At 48.8% G+C, this 21,538-nt stretch overlaps 1 protein-coding gene across 10 annotated transcripts in view; it reads right to left on the bottom strand.

Moving 5' to 3' along the window:
- The window catches only part of BIN1 (bridging integrator 1), a 157,721-nt gene that overhangs the window by 77,628 nt on the left and 58,555 nt on the right, over positions 1-21,538 (bottom strand). Inside the window, exon 1 of one of the 10 annotated variants that reach the window (XM_038760855.1) lies at positions 10,518-10,613. The exons of the other annotated variants lie outside the window; for them this stretch is intronic. Within the exon in view, the coding sequence (XP_038616783.1) occupies positions 10,518-10,613 (96 nt within the window). Of the gene's footprint in view, positions 1-10,517; positions 10,614-21,538 lie in introns of those variants that run through there. 10 annotated transcript variants of the gene reach the window in all.

Here is a 21,538-nt window from a genome sequence, read left to right as displayed (position 1 = left end):
CACTGTACTAAGCAGCTAGGAGAGTATAATAGAGTTAAAAGACACAATCCCTGCCCTCAAGTCGCTTATCATCTAACAGAAGGGACAGATACTAAAATAAATCACAAGTAGGAGGAAGCAACAGAGCATGAGGTTATGTACACAAATCCTGGGGGGTGGGTATATTTGTGTGTATGCATGTGTGCGGCCAAGAGGTTAGTTAATGCGGAAGGGCTGGAGTGGAGACATTAACCAGGGAAGGCCTCCAGGACGAGAGGTGATTCCAGCAGGATTTTGAAGACGAGGAGAACAATGGTCACCTCCATCCTTTCCACCAGTGGGAACAATCTCCCAGTAAGCATAGGAGAGGCATGGGGAAGAGGACTGGCAGAGTCTCCAGGGACACAGGATTGGACACAGGATTGGAAAGGGGGGAGACAACTGGTAGGGTCTACCACGGAGCACAGGATGGACACCGGTGAGATGTCTGGTAGAGTCTCCCAGGGCAGGCACGGGACCGGCACCAGTGAGAGGACTGGCAGAGTCTTCCAGGGAGCACAGGATGGACACCAGTGAGAGGGCTTGTGGAGTCTCCAGGGACACTGGACGGGCACCAGTGAGAGGCCTGGAAGAGTCTCTCAGTGAGCACAGGAGGGGGCTGGGTCAGAGGACTGGCAGAGTCTCCTGGGGAGCTCAGGATGGGCATGGGGATACGACTGGTAGAGTCTCCCAGGGAGCACGGGATGGGCATGGGGGAGAGGACTGGTAAGGTCTCCCAGTGGGCACAGGATGGACACCAGTGAAAAGTCTGGTAGTCTCCAGGAGAGCACAGGATGGGCACCAATGAGAGGACTGGCAGAGTCTCCTGGAAAGTACAGGTCGGGCACCAGTGAGAGGACTGGCAGAGTCTCCAGAGGCACAGGACGGGCACTAATGAGAGGCCTGGTAGAGTCTCCGGGGACACAGGATGGGCAAAGGTGAGGGAAAGGGCCTCTGGGCCCCACAGCTGGTGCCCACAGGCACTTCTCCAAACCCCAAACCCGGCATGCCTCCAACAGGAAGTGAGCGGGAAGGAGGGAGAGCCAGATGTGAGGCTGAACCCCCCTCCGCTCCCCCTCCAACCCGCCCCCCAGGCAGGGCCACCACAGGGCCCGAGCAGGGAGAGGTAATGATGACTCTTTCATCAGGCAGGGGCCATCAGAGCAACCTTTCCCTCTCCTGCCACAATCTTCTCCAGGCTGAGTCATCTACTGATTTTCTAACAGATTATTATTTTCTCAAAACCGAGCTCTGAGGCCAATCCTCCGCCCCTGCTCCTCCACCCCAGTGTGATGCTCTCTGGGGCTCTGGGGGACTGAAACTGCTTATGTAAGAGAGGAAGACAAAGACAGAAAGAACATGAGAGAGAGAAAGAGCAAGAGAGTAAGAGTCAGAGAAGAATAGAATGAGAGAGTGGGGGATGAGGGGGGAAAGCAGTGAGAGAACAAGAGAATGAGGAGAGAGAGAGTGAAAGGGGGCAAGAGGGAGTGAGAGAGGGAATGAGAAAAAGAGAATGAGGGAGTGAGGGGGTGAGTGAAAGAGAAAGGGGCAGCAGTGAGAGACTGCGAGAGAAGAGAGCAAGAGAGCAATCGAAAGAAAAAGCATGTGGGGGAGGATAAAATAATAATAATGATGATGATGGCATTTATTAAGTGCTTACTTTGTGCCAAGCACTGTTCTAAGCACTGGGGGGGTTACAAGGTGATCAGGTTGTCCCATGGGGGGCTCACAGCCTTAATCCCCATTTCACAGATGAGGTAACTGAGGCCCAGAGAAGTTAAGTGACTTGCCCAAAGTCACCCAGCTGACAAGTGGCAGAGCCGGGATTTGAACCCATGACCACAGGAGACAGAGAGAAAGAGAGAGACTGAGAAGGAGATGGAGGCATCCAGAACGAGCAAGAGAAGTAGGGAGATGCTGGATAGGGATTGTCTCTATCTGTTGCCAAATTGTACTTTATAAGCGAGCACTTAGTACAGTACTCTGCACACAGTAAGAGCTCAATAAATATGACTGAATTAATGAATGAATGAAGTGGAGGTGGGTGAAAGAGAAAGAGAGAGGAGACATCACAATAATGATGGCATTTGTTAAACCCTTACTACATCCCAAGCATTGTTCTAATCGCTGGGGTAGATACAAGGTAATCGGCTTGTCCCACGTGGGGCTCGCAGCCTTAATCCCCATTTTACAGATGAGATAACTGAGGCACAGAGAAGTTAAGTGACTTGCCAAAGTCACATGGCTGATAAGTGGAGGAGCTGGGATTAGAACCCACAACCTCTGACTCCCAAGAGGGTGTTCTTTCCACTAAGCCACGCTGAGCAAATAAGAGAGACAGAGGGTGGGTGAAAGAGAGAGAAAGAGAAGGGGGGCAGTGAGAGAGAGCAAGAAAGAGCACACACTTGGAAGAAATTGCAACAGAGGCCTGAAGCACATTCGGAGGAAACAGACACTGCAGCAGCACAGGAGATAGGTTCTCTCTCTCTCTCTCTCTCTCTCTCTCTCTCTCTCTCTCTCTCTCTCCCTCTCCCTCTCTCTCTCTCTCTCTCCATAAGAAAAGGCTGCTGCAGAGGAAGCGGTAATAGCCTCAGTGAAAACAAATGCGAGGAGTAGGATGAAAAGAAAACCAGGTAGCAGACCTATTCATTCATACGATTGAATGAATGAATGAATGAATTCAATCGTATTTATTAAGCACTTACTGTGTGCAGGGCACTGTACTAAGTGCTTGGGAAGTACAAGTCAGCAACATACGGAGACGGTCCCTACCCAACAACGGGCTCACAGAAAGAGGGCTCTGACTGTTTTCCTCAGGGCTGTCTGGTTGCCCCATATACTAAGTAGGCACCCAATAAATGCCACCATTAGCGGGCTTGGGAGTCAGAGGTTGTGGGTTCTAATCCCCACTCCGCCACTATCAGCTGGGTGATTTTGGGCAAGTCACAACTTCTCTGGGCCCCAGTTATCCAATCTGTAAAATGGGGATTATGACTGAACCCCACATGGGACAACCAAATTACCTTGTATCTACCCCCGTGCTTAAAACAGTGCTTGGCACATAGTAAGCGCTTTAACAAATACCATCTTTATTATTACTGCCTCCCCTCTCTTTCTTTTTCACCCACCTTCTCCACACCTTCCACCCCAGCGCTTAAAACAGTGCTTGGCACATAGTAAGCGCTTAACAAATACCATCATTATTATTATTGCCTCCCCTCTCTTTCTTTTTCACCCACCTTCTCCACACCTTCCACCCCAGCGCTTAAAACAGTGCTTGGCACACAGTAAGCGCTTAACAAATACCATCATTATCATTATTATTATTATTACAACAGCTACTACCACCATGGACTCTAGACTGTGAGCTCTTTGTGGGCAGAGAATGTGCCTGTTTACTGTTGTATTGTTCTCTCCCAAGTACTTCATACAGTGCTCTGCACACAGTGATCAGTAAGTGATCAGTAAATAGGAATGACTAAGTGACTGGTCTCTAAGCCCAAGAAAAAGAGAGCAGGCAGTGGGGAGGGAGGAAAGAAAGAAGGGAAAGAGGGGCAGGAGAGAGATTGAGATTGTGGCTCCATTTTGGGATCCGCACCTGGGCCCAAGGAGAAAGAGATGGGGCCAGGAGCCAAGAGACCTAGGTTCTAGTCCTGCTTCTGTCACTGGTCTGCTGTGTGACCTTTGAATGAGTTCTTTCACTCCTCTGGGCCTCAGTTTCCACATCTGTGAAATGGGAATAAAACTAATCCCAGCTCTGCCACTTGTCTGCTGTGTGACCTTGGGCATATCACTTTACTTCTCGGTGCCTCAGTTACCTCATCTGTAAAATGGGGGTGATGGCTGTGAGCCCCACATGGGACAACCTGATGACCTTGTATCTACCCCAGGGTTTAGAACAGTGCTTGGCACATAGTAAGCGCTTAACAAATACCATCATTATTATATCTTCTGTCCTTCCCTTTTAGACCATGATCCCCGTAGAACAGGAACTGTGTCCAGTCATATAATGTTACATCTACCCAGGAATTTAGCACTTGACTAACAAGCACTTGACAGAAATCACTATTAATGATCTTGGGGAACTAAAGACTAAACTCTAGATTGTCTGTTCATTGTTATAGAGTACTCTCCCAAGGGCTTAGTACAGTGTTTTGCACAGAGTAAGTGCTCAATATATATGACTGAGCACCGTGGCTATGTTGCCAACTTGTACTTCCCAAGCACTTAGTAGAGTGCTCTGCACACAGTAAGCACTCAATAAATACGACAATGAATGAATGAATGAAAGAACCCGGGCTTGGGAGTCAGAGGTCGTGGGTTCTAATCCTAGCTCCCCCACTGGTCAGCTGCTAGGTGCTTCTTAGGAGAATGTAAAACAACAGAGTTAGTAGGTACGTTCCCTGCCCACAAGGAGCTTAAACACTGGATATGTAGCCAGGGCGTACCAGGCCAAAGGCAGGATGTGGGTGAGAGGTTGGCAGTGAGAGAGATGAGACTGAGATACAGTGAGTAGGTTGGCATCAGAGGAGTGTAGTGTGTGAGCTGCATGGTAGTAGAAGAGTAGCGAAGTGAGGTAGGAGGGGGCAAGGTGATGGACTGTTTTCAAGCTGATGGTGAGGAGTTTCTGTTTGATGCAAAGGTGGATGGGCAACCACTGGAGGTTCTTGAAGAGTAGGGGAATCACGGCCTGAGTGTTTTTGTAGGAAAATGATCCGGGAAGCAGAGTGAAGTATGGACTAGAGTGGGGAGCTGCTTGAGATGTCCTGGAGACCCCACTTGGCCGAAGCCCTCCTTCCCAACCCCTCACCCCGAGGCCACCTGAGCCCAGAAAGTCTCACCACTCCCCTGCTCCAGGTTTTGCTGCTCCTCTGCCCACCAGAACCATTCATTCATTAAATCCTATTTACTGAGGGCTTACTGTGTGCAGAGCACTGTATTAAGCCCTTGGGAGAGCACAATACAACAATAAACTGACACATTACCTACCCACAATGAGCTTACAGTCTAAGGGTGGGGGAGACAGACATTAATATAAATAAATAAATAAATGACAGCGCTTAGAACAGTGCTTTGCACACAGTAAGCACTTAATAAGTGCCATCGTTATTATATGGACATAAGTGCTGTGGGGTTGCGGGCCGGGGGGTGTTGGGAAGAACAAAGGGAGAAAGTCAGGGCAAAGGGAGCTGGAGAAGAGGAAAGGAGGGCTTAGGGAAAGCACCTTGGAATAGATGTGCCTTCAATAAGGTTTTGAAGTGGGGGAGAGTAATTGTCTGTACGATTTGAGGAGGGAGGGCATTCCAAGCCAGAGGGAGGATGTGGGCAAAGTGTGGGCAGCTAGATAGACAAGACTGAGACACAGTGAGAAGGTTAGCATTAGAGGATTGAAGTATGCGGGCTGGGTAGTAGCGAGGTGAAATAGGAGGGGGCAAAGTGATGGAATGTTTTAAAGCCAATGGTGAGGAGTTTTTGTTTGATGTGGAGGTGGATGGGCAACCACTGGAGGTTCTTGAGGAGTGAGGACACATGGTCTGAAAGATTTTGTAGAAAAATGATCCAGGCAGCAGAGAGAAGTATGGACTGGAGTGGGGAGAGGCAGGAGGTTGGGAGGTCAGCAAGGTGACTGATGCAATAATCAGGGTGGGAGAAGATGAGTGATTGTATTAATGTGGTAGCAGTTTGGATGGAGAAGAAAGGGCATATTTTAGTGATGTTGTGAAGATAGAACCAATGGGATTTAGTGATGGATTGAATATGTGGGATGAATGAGAGAGAGAGAAGGCAAGGATAAAGCCAAGGTTACGGGTGTGAGAGACAGAAAGGATGGTGGTGCCGCCAACAGTGATGGGAAAGCCACAGGGAGGACAGGGTTTGGGTGTCAGTACTGGAAATGTTAAGCTTGAGCTGATGGGAGGACATCCAAGCAGAGATGTCTCAAAGGCAGGAGGAGATGGGAGTCTGCAGAGAGGGAGAGCAATCAGGGCTGGAGATGTAGATTTGAGCATCATCCCCATAGAGGTGGTAGTTGAACCCATGGGAGCGAATGATCTGGCTTGGCGGGGGGGGTGGAGAGGGAGGAGAGGAAAGGGAAAAGATGGGCTTGGGACGGGATGGGAGATGGGTCTGGGCTTGGAGGTTTTTAAAATAATTGTGGAAGACAGTGAGGGTGGAGAATGGAGCAGGGGAGAGCAAGGAAAGGCGAGAACACATGGGGGTCAGATACAAGGGCAGGCGCTAGGGAAGGACCAAAACGCAGTCCTGCTACATGGGACACACGCCAACAACAGGAAGGACGCCAGCACAAAGGAAAACTTGCCCCTATCAGCACTTCCCTTTCAACACACTCTCAGCAGCAAATCAGCAAACCTGAGTGGGCTCAAGGACTCCTGAAGAGCAGAAGGAACCAGCCCCGGAGGCAGGAAAGTCCATTTGGGACTGCAGTGCTCCACTGTCCATGTGAGAAAGGGGGGGTGCCGGCGGTGGCGACAACCTTACTGTTGTGCTGTACCCCAAGCACTTAGTACAGTGCTTTAATAAGCACAGTAAGCACTCAATAAATACAGCTGAATGAAGAGGGCATCCTAATCATTGCCCTGCTTCAGATCAGAATCCAAACAGCCTGACCATTCCCCTGCTTCAGATCAGAATCCAAACAGCCTAGGGGAGGGAAAAGAAAGTTGCCTTTACTCTTAAGGATCTTTCTGGAGGTGATTCCATTGAATTTGGGCTTCTTCCACATGACAGAGAGCCCTTTGCAATAGCTCTGGGGAATCAGCACGGGGCACCCTGAAGACACATCCCAGGCGGAAGAGCAAGACACAATCAGATCTTGCCATTAAAAAAAAAAGGGGGTGGGGGGGACCCTTCTCACTGATAATGATGGTATTTGTTAACTGCTTACTACGTGCTAAGTGCTGGTGTTTCCGCTTCCCTTGACTGTGAGCTCGTTGTGGGCAGGGAATGTGTCCTTTCTGTTGTGTTGTACTCTCCTAAATCCTTAGTACTTTGCACACAGTAAGCGCTCAATAAATAAGACTGAATGAATGAATGAAATTGTACCATTAAAAAAAAGGAATCTTTCTAATTCCTACCTGTGTTTCCTTTCCCAGCACTTACTACATTTGCTGAACAAATATTATTACTACTCCTACTCCTACTAATACTACCCTGCAGGGCCTAGCAGAAAGAGCCAGGCCTGGGAACCAGAGGACCTGGGTTCTAATCCTCGCTCCACACTTGCCTAGTGTGTGACCTCAGGCAAGTTACTTTGCTTTTCGGTGCCTCAGTTTCCTCATCTGTGAAAATGGGAATTCAATACCTGTTCTCCCTCCTTCTTTGACTGAGAGTCCCCTGTGGGACAGGAACTGTGCCACATCTGCTTACTTGGTATCTTAATGCAGGACTGGCCCACTGTAAATGCCTAACAAACATTTTTATTAGTGATCCGGATTTCTCGTTCTACCCCGAAGCCCCACCATTTAGTCGGAAAGCCGCAGGGGTAGCAATAACCTTACTGTTGTGCTCTCCCCCAAGCACTTAGTACAGTGCTTTAATAAGCACAATCAGCACTCAATAAATACAGTTGAATGAAGAGGGCATCCTGACCATTCCCCTGCTTCAGATCAGAATCCAAACAGCCTGACCATTCCCCTGCTTCAGATCAGAATCCAAACAGCCTAGGGGAGGGAAAAGAAAGTTGTCTTTACTCTTAAGGATCTTTCTGGAGGTGATTCCATTGAATTTGGGCTTCTTCCACATGACAGAGAGCCCTTCGCAATAGTTCTGGGGAATCAGCACGGGGGAACGTACACAATAATCAGGTCAGACACGGTCCCTGTCCCACACGGGTCTCATCCTGGCCCCTGCACCGATCTGCTGTGTGAACTTGGGCAAGACACTTCACTTCTCTGGGCCTCGGTCTCCTCATTTGGAAAAATGAGGATTAAGATCGGGAGCCCCATGTGGGACAAGGATTGTTTCCAACACCTGATAAGCTGGTATCAATCCCAGAACCTGGCCCATAGTAAGTGCTTAGCAAATAGCATTAAAAAAAAAAAAACAACCAGATGGCTTCCTCAACTAGACCGAGCCTGACAGTGTGTATGTCAACAGCCCGTCAGAGAGCCACGTGTGTTCAAATCTGCTCAGAACCAGCTCCCCGCCCCCGAGCCAAACAGAGATGGTAGAATCCCCATAGCCTCGGCATGTCTTAGTGAGAAGCGGCGTGGCTTAGTGGGTAGAGCCTGGGCATCCAAAGGACCTGGGTTCTAATCCAGGCTCCACCATTTATCTGCTGTGTGATCTTGGGCAAGTCACTTCAATTCTATGGGCCTTAGTTTCCTCAGCTGTAAAATGGGGGTTAAGGCTGTGAGCCCCATATGGCACAGGGACTGTGTCCAACCTAATTTTCTTGTATTTATTCATTCATTCAATTATATTTATCGCACACTTACTGTGTGCAAAGCACCACACTAAGCACTTGGGAGAATACCGTATAACAATAAACACTTTCCCTGCCCACAACAATCTTATAATCTAGAGGGGGAGGCAGATATTAATATAAATTGTATCCACCCCAGTGCTTAGAATATTAACCTCCAAGAGAAAAAGTTACTCCAACCCTTTCTATTATAAAAATATACTCGCTTCTCAACTGCCAGTATGGGATGACTGGCCTGCTGACCATACAGAGCTGAAGACGAAAGGAATGACACCATGCGGTGTCATTTTGGATTTTATCATTTCAGCGCCTGGTACAGTGCCCGGCACATAGTAAGCGCTTAACAAATACCATCATTATTATTATTATTATTATTAGAACAGTCCTGGCACACAATAAGCACTTAACAAATGTTGCAATTATTGTTATTATTATTATTAGAGGGACAAGGGGAGAGTGCCTGGGAGGCGGCCGGCAAATATGTGGACCTCAGGAAGGTGGCAGTCCGAAAAAGGAGGAACCACAGTTGAGACAGACGGAACAAAGTATAAGCGGCAGGGAAGACCCCGAGGCTCATAAACAGAGAGTTGAGCCTGGTGGCCTGATGGGGATGGAATGAACCCGGGCAGGTGGGGTTGAAGCAGTGGGGCCTAAGAAAAGAGCCCGCACCTGGGAGACAGAAGAACTGGGTTCTAATCCTGGCTCTGCCAACTTCCTGTTGTGGGACCCTGGGCAAGTCGCTTCTCTTCTCTGTACCTCAGTTTCCTCAACGGTGAAGTAGGGATTCATTACTTAGCCTGTGAGCCCCTTGTGCACGGCCTAGTAGATAGAGCGTAGACCTGGAAGTCAAAAGGACCTGGGTTCTAATCCCAGTCTTGCCACTTGTCTGTTGTGTGACACTGGGTAAGTCACTTCACTTCTCTGGGGCTCAGTTACCTCATCTGTAAAATGAGGATTGAGTCTATGAGCCTCATGTGGGACAGGGACTGTGTCCATCCTGATTTCAGAGAAGCAGCGTGGCTCAGTGGAAAGAGCCCGGGCTTTGGAGTCAGTGTCATAGGTTCAAATCCTGGCTCCGCCAGCTGTCAGCTGTGTGACTTTGGGTAAGTCACTTAAGTTCTCTGCGCCTCAATTACCTCATCTATAAAATGGGGATTGACTGTGAGCCCCCCGTGGGACAACCTGATCACCTTGTAACCTCCCTAGTGCTTAGAACAGTGCTTTGCACATAGTAAGCGCTTAATAAATGACATTATTATTATTATTTGCCTGTATCCAACCCAGCGATTCACACATAGTAAGTGCTTAACAAATACCGATTATTATTATGATGATGTGGGACATGCATTATGTCCAACCTGATTAACTTGCATCTACCCCAGCACTCAGAACAGCACTTGACACTTGATAAGTGCTTAACAAATACCATTAAAGGGGAAAAAAGAAAAACAATCTGGGAAGTCTTCCCGAAAGAAGCAGAGAAGGAGCAGGAAGAAGGCAGAGCCCACCCGGAAGTAGTGTCCTCTCCCCGGCCCACTCCCATAACCACATTGACTGCACCATGCTCCACCACAAACCCGTTTCAAAGCCAACCGGGCCCCCAGACGGCAGATCATCATCATCAATCGTATTTATTGAGCACTTACTGTGTGCACAGCACTGTACTAAGCGCTTGGGAAGTACAAATTGGCAACATATAGAGACAGTCCCTACCCAACAGTGGGCTCACAGCCTAAAAGGGGGAGACAAAACCAAAGATACTACAAAATAAAATAGAATAGATATGTACAAGTAAAATAAATAGAGTAATAAATATGTACAAACATATATACAAATATACAGGTGCTGTGGGGAAGGGAAGGAGGTAAGATGGGGGGATGGAGAGGGGGACGAGGGGGCAGATGGCAGGCAGACAGGCAGATGGACGGACGAATGGGCAGATGGAGGAAGATGGCCCTGCCTCAGCCCCACCCCAAGCAGAAACCGAAACTCGCTGGTCCCCTGGCAGCCTCAGACACCGCTGGCCGGGCAAGCCCACCAGAAATGCTCCACTCACCCGAGACGTCCCCACCTCGCGTGCCCTCGGGGCCAGCCTGGTATTCCAACCACCATGATGGCCACGAGTCCAGATCCAGCCTGGACGTCTGTTCATCTGACCGGGGCGGAGGTCACCGTGGGGCCTCACAGCTCAAAGCCACGCATGCGTCACTACGTGTACACACACACATTTACTGTGTGCAGAGCATTCATTCACTCATTCATTCAATCGCATTTATTGAGCGCGTACTGTGTGCAGAGCACCGTACTAAGCGCTTGGGAAGTACAAGTCGGCAACATAGAGAGACGGTCCCTACCCAGCAACAGGCTCACAGTCTAGAAGGGGAGACAGACAACAAAACAAGACAGGTGTCAAAATCGTCAGAACAAATAGAATTAAAGCTATAGGCACATCATTAACAAAATAAATAGAATAGTAAATATGTATAAATAAAATAAATAGAGTAATAAATCTTGTACAAATATATACAAGTGCTGTGGGGTGGGGAAGGAGGTAGGGCCAGGGGGTGGGGAGGAGAGGAAAAAGGGGGCTCAATCTGGGAAGGCCTCCTGGAGGGTGTGAGCTCTCAGTAGGGCTTTAAAGGGAGGGAGAGAGCTAATTTGGCAGATGTGTAGAGGGAGGGCATTCCAGGCAATAAAGAAAGACAATCCCTGCCCACAACGGGCTTACATCATGAAGTTCAGTCCAGTGGAGAGAGCCTGGGCCCGGAAATCAGAAGCCCTGAGTTAACAATAATAATAATAATGACTAGTGTCATTTGTTAAGTGCTTACTATGTGCCAGAAACTGTACTAAGTATTGGGGTAAATACAATGTAATCGGGTTGGACACAATCCCTGTCCCACAAAGGGCTCACAGTCTTATTACTCATTTTAAAGATGAGAGAAATGAACCACAGAGAACTGAAGTGACTCACCTAAGGTCACACAGAAGACAAATGTGGCCTGGAATGCCCTCCCTCTGCCCATCCGCCAAGCTAGCTCTCTTCCTCCCTTCAAGGCCCTGCTGAGAGCTCACCTCCTCCAGGAGGCCTTCCCAGACTGAGCCCCTTCCTTCCTCTCCCCCCTCGTCCCCCTCTCCATCCCCCCATCTTACCTCCTTCCCTTCCCCACAGTACCTGTATATATGTATATATGTTTGTACATATTTATTACTCTATTTATTTATTTTACTTGTACATATCTATTCATTTTATTTTGTTAGTATGTTTGGTTTTGTTCTCTGTCTCCCCCTTTTAGACTGTGAGCCCACTGCTGGGTAGGGACTGTCTCTATATGTTGCCAACTTGTACTTCCCAAGCACTTAGTACAGTGCTCTGCACATAGTAAGCGCTCAATAAATACGATTGATTGATTGTTTGACAAATGACATATTGGAACTAGAACCCAGGTCCTTCTGACTCCCAGGCCCATGCTTTAACCACTAAAAAGCAGTGTGGCTTAATGGAAGGAGCACGGGCTTGGGACTCAGATGATGTGGGTTCTAATCCCGGCTCCACCACCTGACTGCTGTGTGACTTTGGGCAAGCCACTTCACTTCTCTGTGTCTCAGTTACCTCATCTGTAAAATGGAGTTGAAGACTGTGAGCCCCAGGTGGGACAATCTGATTACCTTGAATCTACCCCAGCACTTAGAACAGCCTTGGCACATGCACTTAACAAATAACATTATCATTAGTAGTAGTATTAACAAATACTATTATCATTATTATTATCATCATCATCATTATTATTATTATTATTATTACTCTTAATCCAGGCTCCATCCCTTGCCTGCTGTATGACGTTGAGCAAGTTGCTTAACTTCCCTGGCCCTCAGTTTCCTTAACTGGAAGGAAGCACATAGTAAAGGCTTAACAAATACACTTAAAAAAAAATTGATCCAGCCAGGATTCCATCTCCAGGGCGACAGGATGAGGGCCAGAGGCAGGGTGAGACGCTGGCCCTTCTGGGCTTTCCTCTCACTGAGTGGCACCTGATGGACTGCAGTGTTCAGCTCTGTCAAATTCTACTGAAGACTAATATTCTATAGGAAATCTTCCGCACTAATCTTTAATAGTAATAATAATAATCATTTGTTAAGCACTTAACTATGTGCCAGGCCCTGTACTAAGTGCTGGGGTGGATACAAGTAGATAGGATTGGACACAGTCTCTGTCCCATGTGGGGCTCACAGTCTCTAATCCCCATTTTCGAGATTAGAGAACTGAGGCCTAGAGAAGTGAAGTGACTTGCCCAAGGTAACACGGCAGACAAGTGGCCAAGCCAGGATTTGAACCCATGACTTCTGACCCCCAGGCCCCATGCTCTATCCATTATGCCATGCTGCTTCTCATGGTCCCCCTGCAGGACAATGGCAGGACAGGTCAATCAATCAATCAATTGTATTTATTGAGCACTTACTGTGTGCAGAGCACTGTCCTGATTTCCCATCCTATACTCTTTCCTTTAGGCCACATTGCCTCCCCAAATTTTCCTGGGTGTCAAGTTCCCCAGAGGCAGGCGTTCTGTCCAATTTTTCATTTCAGGGTCTCTAAATACCAACCAGTGCTCTCCACAACGATGCAGATGATGATGATGGTGATGATGAAGCAGAGTGGGCTAGTGGATAGAGCGTGGGCCTGGGTATCAGAGGCCCTGGGTTCTAAGTTGAAGAATCTAGACATAAATGCTGGCTTGATGGGGTGACACAGTAGGGGAAAATAAGTCATTAGTCTGGAAAGAGCACAAGCCTGGGAGTCGGGGGCTCTGGGTTCAAATCCCAGCTCCGCCACCTACTTGCTGTGGGACCGTGGGCAAACCTCTTAACATTTCTGTGCCTCAGTCCCTCATCTGCAAAATGGAGATTCAATCCCTCTTCTCCCTCTTTGACTGTGAGCCCAGTGTTTTATTTATTGAGCACTTACTGTGTGCAGAGCACTGTAGCACTTAGGAGAGGACAACAGAAGACAATAGAACAATATAAGAGACACATTCCCTGCCCACAATGAGCTGAGAGTTTAGACAAAGTGGGCTGGTCCTCCCTATGCCCACAGGTGGGGCTGGGGAGAAAGTCGCCCAGAGCTATTGGGCTCTCGTCAGCCTGATGACCAACAGCCCAGCCCCTCTTTCCACTTGGAATGGACCCCAACCCCAAGGACAGGCCTGCTGCTTCTTGCCCCTCTCCTCTCCACCAATTCATGATCATATTTATTGAGCACCCGCTGAGTAATGTAATAAGCGCTTGGGACAGTTCAATATGACGGAGTTGGTAGACACATTCCCAGCCCACAACAAGCTTACAGTCTATCTTGCCCATGTCTTCCCTCTATCCTGTAACTCCCTCCCCCTTCACAGAGAAGCAGCTAGTGGATAGAGCTCGGGCCTGGGAGTCAGAAGACCTGGGTTCTAAACCCGGTTCTGCCACTCATCTGCTGGGTGAGCTTAGCCAAGTCACTCCACTTCTCTGTACCTCAGTTACCTCATCTGTAAATTGGGGATTAAGAGTGTAGGCCCCATGTGGGACAGGGACTGTGTCCAACCTGATTAGCTTGTATCTACCCCAGTGCTTAGAACAGTGCTTGACACATAGTAAGCACTTAACGAATACCATCATTATTATTACTATTAAATACCATTGATTGATTGATTGATTAGAACCATTCCCTGCCCACAAGGACTCACAGCCCACATTCTCTCCTGGACCCCTGCCCAACCCCCATTTCCCAGCCCTTCAGGGAGGGCTAGAAATCTGGGCAACTAAGACTGTGAGCCCCATGTGGGAGATGGATTGTATCCAACCTACTGTCTTGTATCTACCCTAGCGCTTAGTACGGTGCCTGGCACATAGTAAGCGCTTAACAAATACCATAAAAATAAAAAATGACATCCCCCAAACATCTTGTGACAATATCAAGCCTGGTACTTACTGAGCACTTAGTACGTACAGAGCACTGTGCTACTCACTTGGCAGAGTACAATACAGTAGAATCGGTAGACACTTCCACTGCCCTCAAGGAGCTTCCAGTCTTAGGAGCATCAACAGTATAGTCGGGGCAGCTCTGCGCTAGGCACACCTGCCCTGTCCGATTGAGGGAACCCAATTGGACTCTCTCATGCTGTGCCTGCCTTGTGATTTTGAGTGAGTCTGAACGAGTTGCCTACATGCGCTAACTCGATTTCCTCAACACCAACTCTCTCCTCGACCCCCTCCAGTCTGGCTTCCGTCCCCTGCATTCCACGGAAACTGCCCTCTCAAAGGTCACCAATGACCTCCTGCTTGCCAAATCCAACGGCTCCTACTCTATCCTAATCCTCCTCGACCTCTCAGCTGCCTTCGACACTGTGGACCACCCACTTCTCCTCAACACGCTATCTGACCTTGGCTTCACAGACTCCGTCCTCTCCTGGTTCTCCTCATCTCTCCGGTCGTTCATTCTCAGTCTCTTTTGCAGGCTCCTCCTCCTCCTCCCATCCCCTTACTGTGGGGGTTCCCCAAGGTTCAGTGCTTGGTCCCCTTCTGTTCTCGATCTACACTCACTCCCTTGGTGACCTCATTCGCTCCCACGGTTTCAACTATCATCTCTACGCTGATGACACCCAGATCTACATCTCTGCCCCTGCTCTCTCCCCCTCTCTCCAGGCTCGCATCTCCTCCTGCCTTCAGGACATCTCCATCTGGATGTCTGCCTGCCACCTAAAACTCAACATGTCCAAGACTGAACTCCTTGTCTTCCCTCCCAAACCCTGCCCTCTCCCTGACTTTCCCATCTCTGTTGACGGCACTACCATCCTTCCCGTCTCACAAGCCCGCAACCTTGGTGTCATCCTCGACTCCGCTCTCTCGTTCACCCCTCACATCCAAGCCGTCACCAAAACCTGCTGGTCTCAGCTCCCCAACATTGCCAAGATCTGCCCTTTCCTCTCCATCCAAACCGCTACCCTGCTCGTTCAAGCTCTCATCCTATCCCTTCTGGACTACTGCATCAGCCTTCTCTCTGATCTCCCATCCTCGTGTCTCTCCCCACTTCAATCCATACTTCATGCTGCTGCCCGGATTGTCTTTGTCCAGAAACGCTCTGGGCATGCTACTCCCGTCCTCAAAAATCTCCAGTGGCTACCAATCAACCTGCGCATCAGGCAGAAACTCCTCACCCTGGGCTTCAAGGCTCTCCATCACCTCGCCCCCTCCTACCTCACCTCCCTTCTCTCCTTCTACAGCCCACCCAGCACCCTCCTCTCCTCCGCCGCTAATCTCCTCACCGTGCCTCGTTCTCGGCTGTCCCACCACCGATCCCCGGCCCACGTCATCCCCCGGGCCTGGAATGCCCTCCCTCTGCCCATCCACCAAGCTAGCTCTCTTCCTCCCTTCAAGGCCCTACTGAGAGCTCACCTACTCCGGGAGGCCTTCCCAGACTCAGCCCCTTCCTTCCTCTCCCCCTCGTCCCCCTCTCCACCCCTCATCTTACCTCCTTCCCTTCCCCACAGCACCTGTATATATGTATATATGTTTGTACATATTTGTTACTCTATTTATTTATTTATTTTACTTGTACATATCTACTCTATTTATTTTATTTTGTTAGTATGTTTCGTTTTGTTCTCTGTCTCCCCCTTTTAGACTGTGAGCCTACTGTTGGGTAGGGACTGTCTCTATATGTTGCCAACTTATATTTCCCAAGCACTTAGTACAGTGCTCTGCACACAGTAAGCGCTCAATAAATACGATTGATGATGATGATGAGAGCTCACCTCCTCCAGGTGGCCTTTCCAGACTGAGCCCCTTCCTTCCTCTCCCCCTCGTCCCCCTCTCCATCCCCCCCATCTTACCTCCTTCCCTTCCCCACAGCACCTGTATATATGTATATATGTTTGTACATATTTATTACTCTATTTATTTATCTTACTTGTACATATCTATTCTATTTATTTTATTTTGTTAGTATGTTTGGTTTTGTTCTCTGTCTCCCCCTTCTAGACTGTGAGTCTGCTGTTAGGTAGGGACTGTCTCTATGTGTTGCCGACTTGTACTTCCCAAGTGCTTAGTACAGTGCTCTCACACAGTAAGCGCTCAATAAATTCGATTGAGTCACTTCACTTCTTTGTGCCTCAGTTTCCTCATCCGTAAATTGGGGATAAAATACCTGTTCTCCCCGATGCTTAAACTGTGAGCCCCATGGCAGGTAAGGACTGTGTCCAATATGATTCAGTCAATCGTATTTATTGAGCACTTACTATGAGAGGGGCACTGTACTAAGTGCTTCAAAGAGTACAACAGAACAATGTAGCAGACCTATTCCCTGCCCACGGTGAGGTTGTGGTCCGGGGGACGGGGGACAGTGCCAGAGCAGGGTTCTGGGGCAGGGAGTCCACGGCAGGGGTTGCAAGGCAGGCCTGCTTCCTGTGTCGGCCATGTGTTCAGAAGAGGAATCAGAGAAGCGAGCATCTTCGCGTCTGTCCCGGGGTCTGTCTGTCTGTATGTCAATCCCCTGCAGACGGAGCCATTGTCCACTCTGGTCCCAGGCCCCTCCTCCATCAGCCCGCTCCCCAAATCCCCCAAGCCTTGGGTGTCCAATGACCGGACAGTTGAGCTCAGCAGGTTTTATTTTTGCAGCCGGAGGGAGGGTCAGAGGGAGGGTCGGGTTTCTGAGCCCGGAGCCAAAGCCCGAAGCCCGTTTGAGGGGCTCTGGCGCGGGGAGGTGGTGACAGTGGACAGATGCCAGGCACGAGGACCGATGGACCATTTGTACCTCCCCCCCGGCTCCAGGGGAGCCCCTCAGCAAAGCCCCTCACAGGAGCCCTGCACGTCAGCACTCAAAAAGGACAGGGAATCTTCTCCCTCAGTCTACACTTTTTTTTTTAATGGTACTTATTAATAATAATAATTGTGGTATTCATTAAGCGCTTACTGTGTGCCAGGCACTGTAATGATGACTACGGTGAACATGAGTAAATCAGGTTGGACACAGTCCCTGTCCCACACAGGGCTCACAGTCTTAATCCCCATTTTTTGCAGATGAGGGAACTGAGGCAAAGAGAAGTGATATGACTTGCCTAAGGCCACACAGCAGACAAGTGGCAGAGTCAAGATGAGAACACAGGTCCTTCTCACTCCCAGGCCCATGTTCTAGCTCCCAGGCCACGCTGCTTCTCTTACTTGTACTTGTTAAGCACCTACTATGGGTCAAACACTGTTCCAAGCGCTGGGGTAGGTACAAGTTAATTAGGTCAGACACAGTCCCTGTCCCAAATGGGGCTCACATTCTAAGTAGGAAGGAGAAGAGGTATTCCCTTTTTACAGTTGAGGAAACTGAGGCACAGGGAAGTTAAAGCACAGGAAGGAAGACACAGGAAACAGTGTGGCCTAGTGGATAGAGCACAGGTCTGGGACTCAGAAAGACCTGGGTTCTAATCCCAGTCTGACCACTTGCCTGCTGAGTGACCTTGGACAGGTCATTTCTTTAGACTGTAAGCTCACTGTGGACAGGGAATGTGTCTGTTTTTTGTTATATTGTACTCTCCCAAGTGTTTAGTACAGTGCTATGCACACAGCGCTCAACTCATTCATTCATTCAATCACATTTACTGAGTGCAAAGCACTGTACTAAACACTTGGAAAACACAATTCGGCAACAAAGAGATACAATCCCTACCCAACAACAGGAAAATATAACTGAATGAATGAATTTCACTTCTCTGGGCCTCAGCTACCTCATCTGTAAAATGGGGATTAAGACTGTGAGCCCAATGTGGGACGGGGATTGTGTTCCACCTGATTAGCTTGTCTCTATCCTAACAGGAGAATGCCTGGCACATAGTAAGCAGTCAACAAGTAACACAATTATTATTAAGTGATTTTCCCCAGGTCACACAGCAAGCAATTGCCAGAGCAGAGATTAGAACGGGGGTTCTTCTGACTCCCAGTCCCGTTCTCTCTCCACTAGACCGCCATGCTTCTCACTTCTCACTCCTCTCCAGTATAAGCTCCCCTAGATTGTAAGCTTGTTGTGGACAGCAAAGGTGTCTGTTATACTGTTGTATTGTAATAATAATAATTATGGTATTTGTTAAGTGTTTACTCTGTGCCAAGCACTGTTCTAAGCACTGGGGTAGATATGAGGACATCAGGTTGACCCATGTAGGGCTCAGTCAGAGAAGCAGTGTGGCTTAGTGGGAAAAGCCCGGGTTTAGGAGTCGGAGGTCATCATCATCATCATCATCAATCGTATTTATTGAGCGCTTACTATGTGCAGAGCACTGTACTAAGCGCTTGGGAAGTACAAATTGGCAACATATAGAGACAGTCCCTACCCAACAGTGGGCTCACAGTCTAAAAGGGGGAGAAGGTCGTGGGTTCTAATCCCAACTCTGCCACTTATCTGCTGCGTGACCTTGGGCAAGTCACTTAACATCTCTGTGCCTCAGTTACCTCATCTGTAAAAGGGGGATGAAGATTGTGAGCCCCACATGGGACAACCTGATTACCTTCTATCTACCCCAGTGCTTAGAACAGTGCTTGGCACATAGTAAGCACTTAACAAATACCAACATTATTAATTCCCATTTTACAGGTGATGTAACTGAGGCACAGAGAAGTGAAGTGGTTTGCCCAAGGTCATACAGCAGACAAGTGGCAGAGCCAGGATTAGAACCTACATCCTCTGACTCCCAAACCCATGCTCTTTCCACTAAGCCATGCTGCTTCTTCCAAGTGCTTAGTACAGTACCCTGCACTCAGTAAGTGCTCAATAAATATGATTGAATGATTTGGGGAATCAACACTGGCATTTAATCCAAGCCTGCTTGGGAAAAGACAGTTCATCTATTCCTTCCTCCAGAAGAAGATCTGAGATGAGCAGCAGGCAGGTGGAAGCCCAGTTTGGGAGGTACAGAAGAAAGAAATGGCACATTCCCTGCCAACATGAAGCTTCCACTCTAAGACAAACAGAAAAATACTTATCAAGTGGTCAAAATAACTTATTGCAACAGTGCTTATCTACAAGAATAATGGGTCTAAATAAGTTAATAAGTGCTAGAATTGGCTGAGGGTGTTGGCAAGAATCATGGCTATTAACTCATTTGTCCTCTCCCAAGTGCTTAGTACAGTACAGTAGGCTGTAATAATAATAATAATAATGGCATTTATTAAGCGCTTACTATGTGCAAAGCGCTGTTCTAAGTGCTATAAGCTCTTGGAAGGCAAGGATTGTGCCTTCCAATTCTAATAATGGTAATAATAATTGTGGCATTTGTTAAGTGCTTACTAAGCGCCGGCGTGGATACAAGCAAATTAGTTTGGATACAGTCCCTGTCCCACATGGGACTCACAGTCTCAATCCCCATTCCACAGATGAAGGAACTGAGGCCCAGAGAAGTGAAGTGACTGACCCAAGGCCACTCAGCAGACGGGTGGCAGAGCCAAAATTAGAACCCATGACCTTCTGACTCCCGGGCCTGTGCTCTATCCACTATGCCATGCTGCTTCTCTACTAACTCTACTGTACTCTCCTAAGGGCTTAGTACAGTGCTCTGCACACAGTAGACTACAAGCTCTTAGAAGGTAGGGATCGTATCTCCTAACTCACTTGTACTCTCCCAGGTGCTCAGTATAGTCTGCACACAGTAAGCACTTAATAAATATGATTGATTGCTCTGCACATAGTAAGCACTCAATAAGTGCCACTGATTAATAGACTGATCGACTGCGATCAGTTGGAGAAAGCTTGTTGAAGGAGGTGGGGTTTTCGGGGGCATTTTCAAGCCCCTCCCCAAGTCCTCTGTGCCTTGAAAGGCATGCAGACACACACACACACACACACACACACACACACACACACACACACACACACGCGCGCAGCGTGGCTCAGTGGAAAGAGCACGGGCTTTGGAGTCAGAGGTCATGGGTTTGAATCCCGGCTCCGCCACATGTCTGCTGTGTGACCTTGGGCAAGTCGCTTAACTTCTCTGAGCCTCAGTTCCCTCACCTGTAAAATGGGGATTAAGACTGTGAGCCCCCTGTGGGACAACCTGATTACCTTGTAACCTCCCCAGCGCTTAGAACAGTGCTTTGCACATAGCGCCTAATAAATCCCATTATTATTATTATTATTATTATGCCCATTCTAGCACACAAAGCCTGGGCCCCTCCCTCTCGCCTCAGCCGGGGTCTAAGATTAGCGACTGGGAGAGTCCGGACCACCTGCTCCGTGACATTGGAGATCTGCCAGGGCCCGGCGGGCAGGGGAACAGCAAGGCCAGAGGGGAGAGGGGCACCGTCCGTCACACCCGGAGCAATTCCGATCGCTGCTGATGTGGCTCTTCCCTCTCGGCTATCCACTTAAGGACAAGAATTGGGGGTCTCATCTCAGCCCCACAGGTCTGGGTCAGAGGGCACCGCCACCTTCCTCCCCTGCCTCCAGGACGGCCCAGCTTGGGGGTAGGAAGAAACCGAGTCCTCACAGACCGGCCCCTGGCCAGAGCACCGGGAAACCGTAGACGGGGCCTGTAGCTGCCCAGCCGCCGGTGGAGCAGAAGGGAAAATGGGGACCTAATTGGAGACAGGGGGATGGACAAGTTGTTTTGTTGTCTGTCTCCCCCTTCTAGACTGTAAGCCCATTGTTGGGTAGGGATTGTCTCTATCTGTTGCCAAATTGTACATTCCAAGCGCCTAGTACAGTGCTCTGCACACAGTAAGCACTCAATAAATACGACTGAATGACGCGGACCTCTGCCTCCTTCCCAGGTTCCTCGTCTGGCCACCCCAAATACTGAGAGCTGTGGCTGAAGGGCAAGAGGTTGGTCCTCCTGAAAAAGCATGGACTTGGGAGTCAGAGGCATTTATTAAGGACTTACTATGTGCAAAGCACTGTACTAAGCGCTGGGGAGATTACAAGGAGATCAGGTTGTCCCACGGGGGGCTCACAGTCTTAATCCCCATTTTACAGATGAGGGAACTGAGGCCTAGAGAACTTAAATGACTTGCCCCAAGTCACACAGCTGAGAATTGGCAGAGCCGCGATTCGAACCCATGACCCCTGACTCC

Source organism: Tachyglossus aculeatus, chromosome 1 (assembly GCF_015852505.1).
Source record: "Tachyglossus aculeatus isolate mTacAcu1 chromosome 1, mTacAcu1.pri, whole genome shotgun sequence".
Taxonomy (NCBI): Eukaryota; Metazoa; Chordata; class Mammalia; order Monotremata; family Tachyglossidae; genus Tachyglossus; species Tachyglossus aculeatus.
The sequence above is the reverse complement of the archived record's forward strand: the minus strand, read 5'-3'. Positions and strand labels throughout refer to the sequence as shown.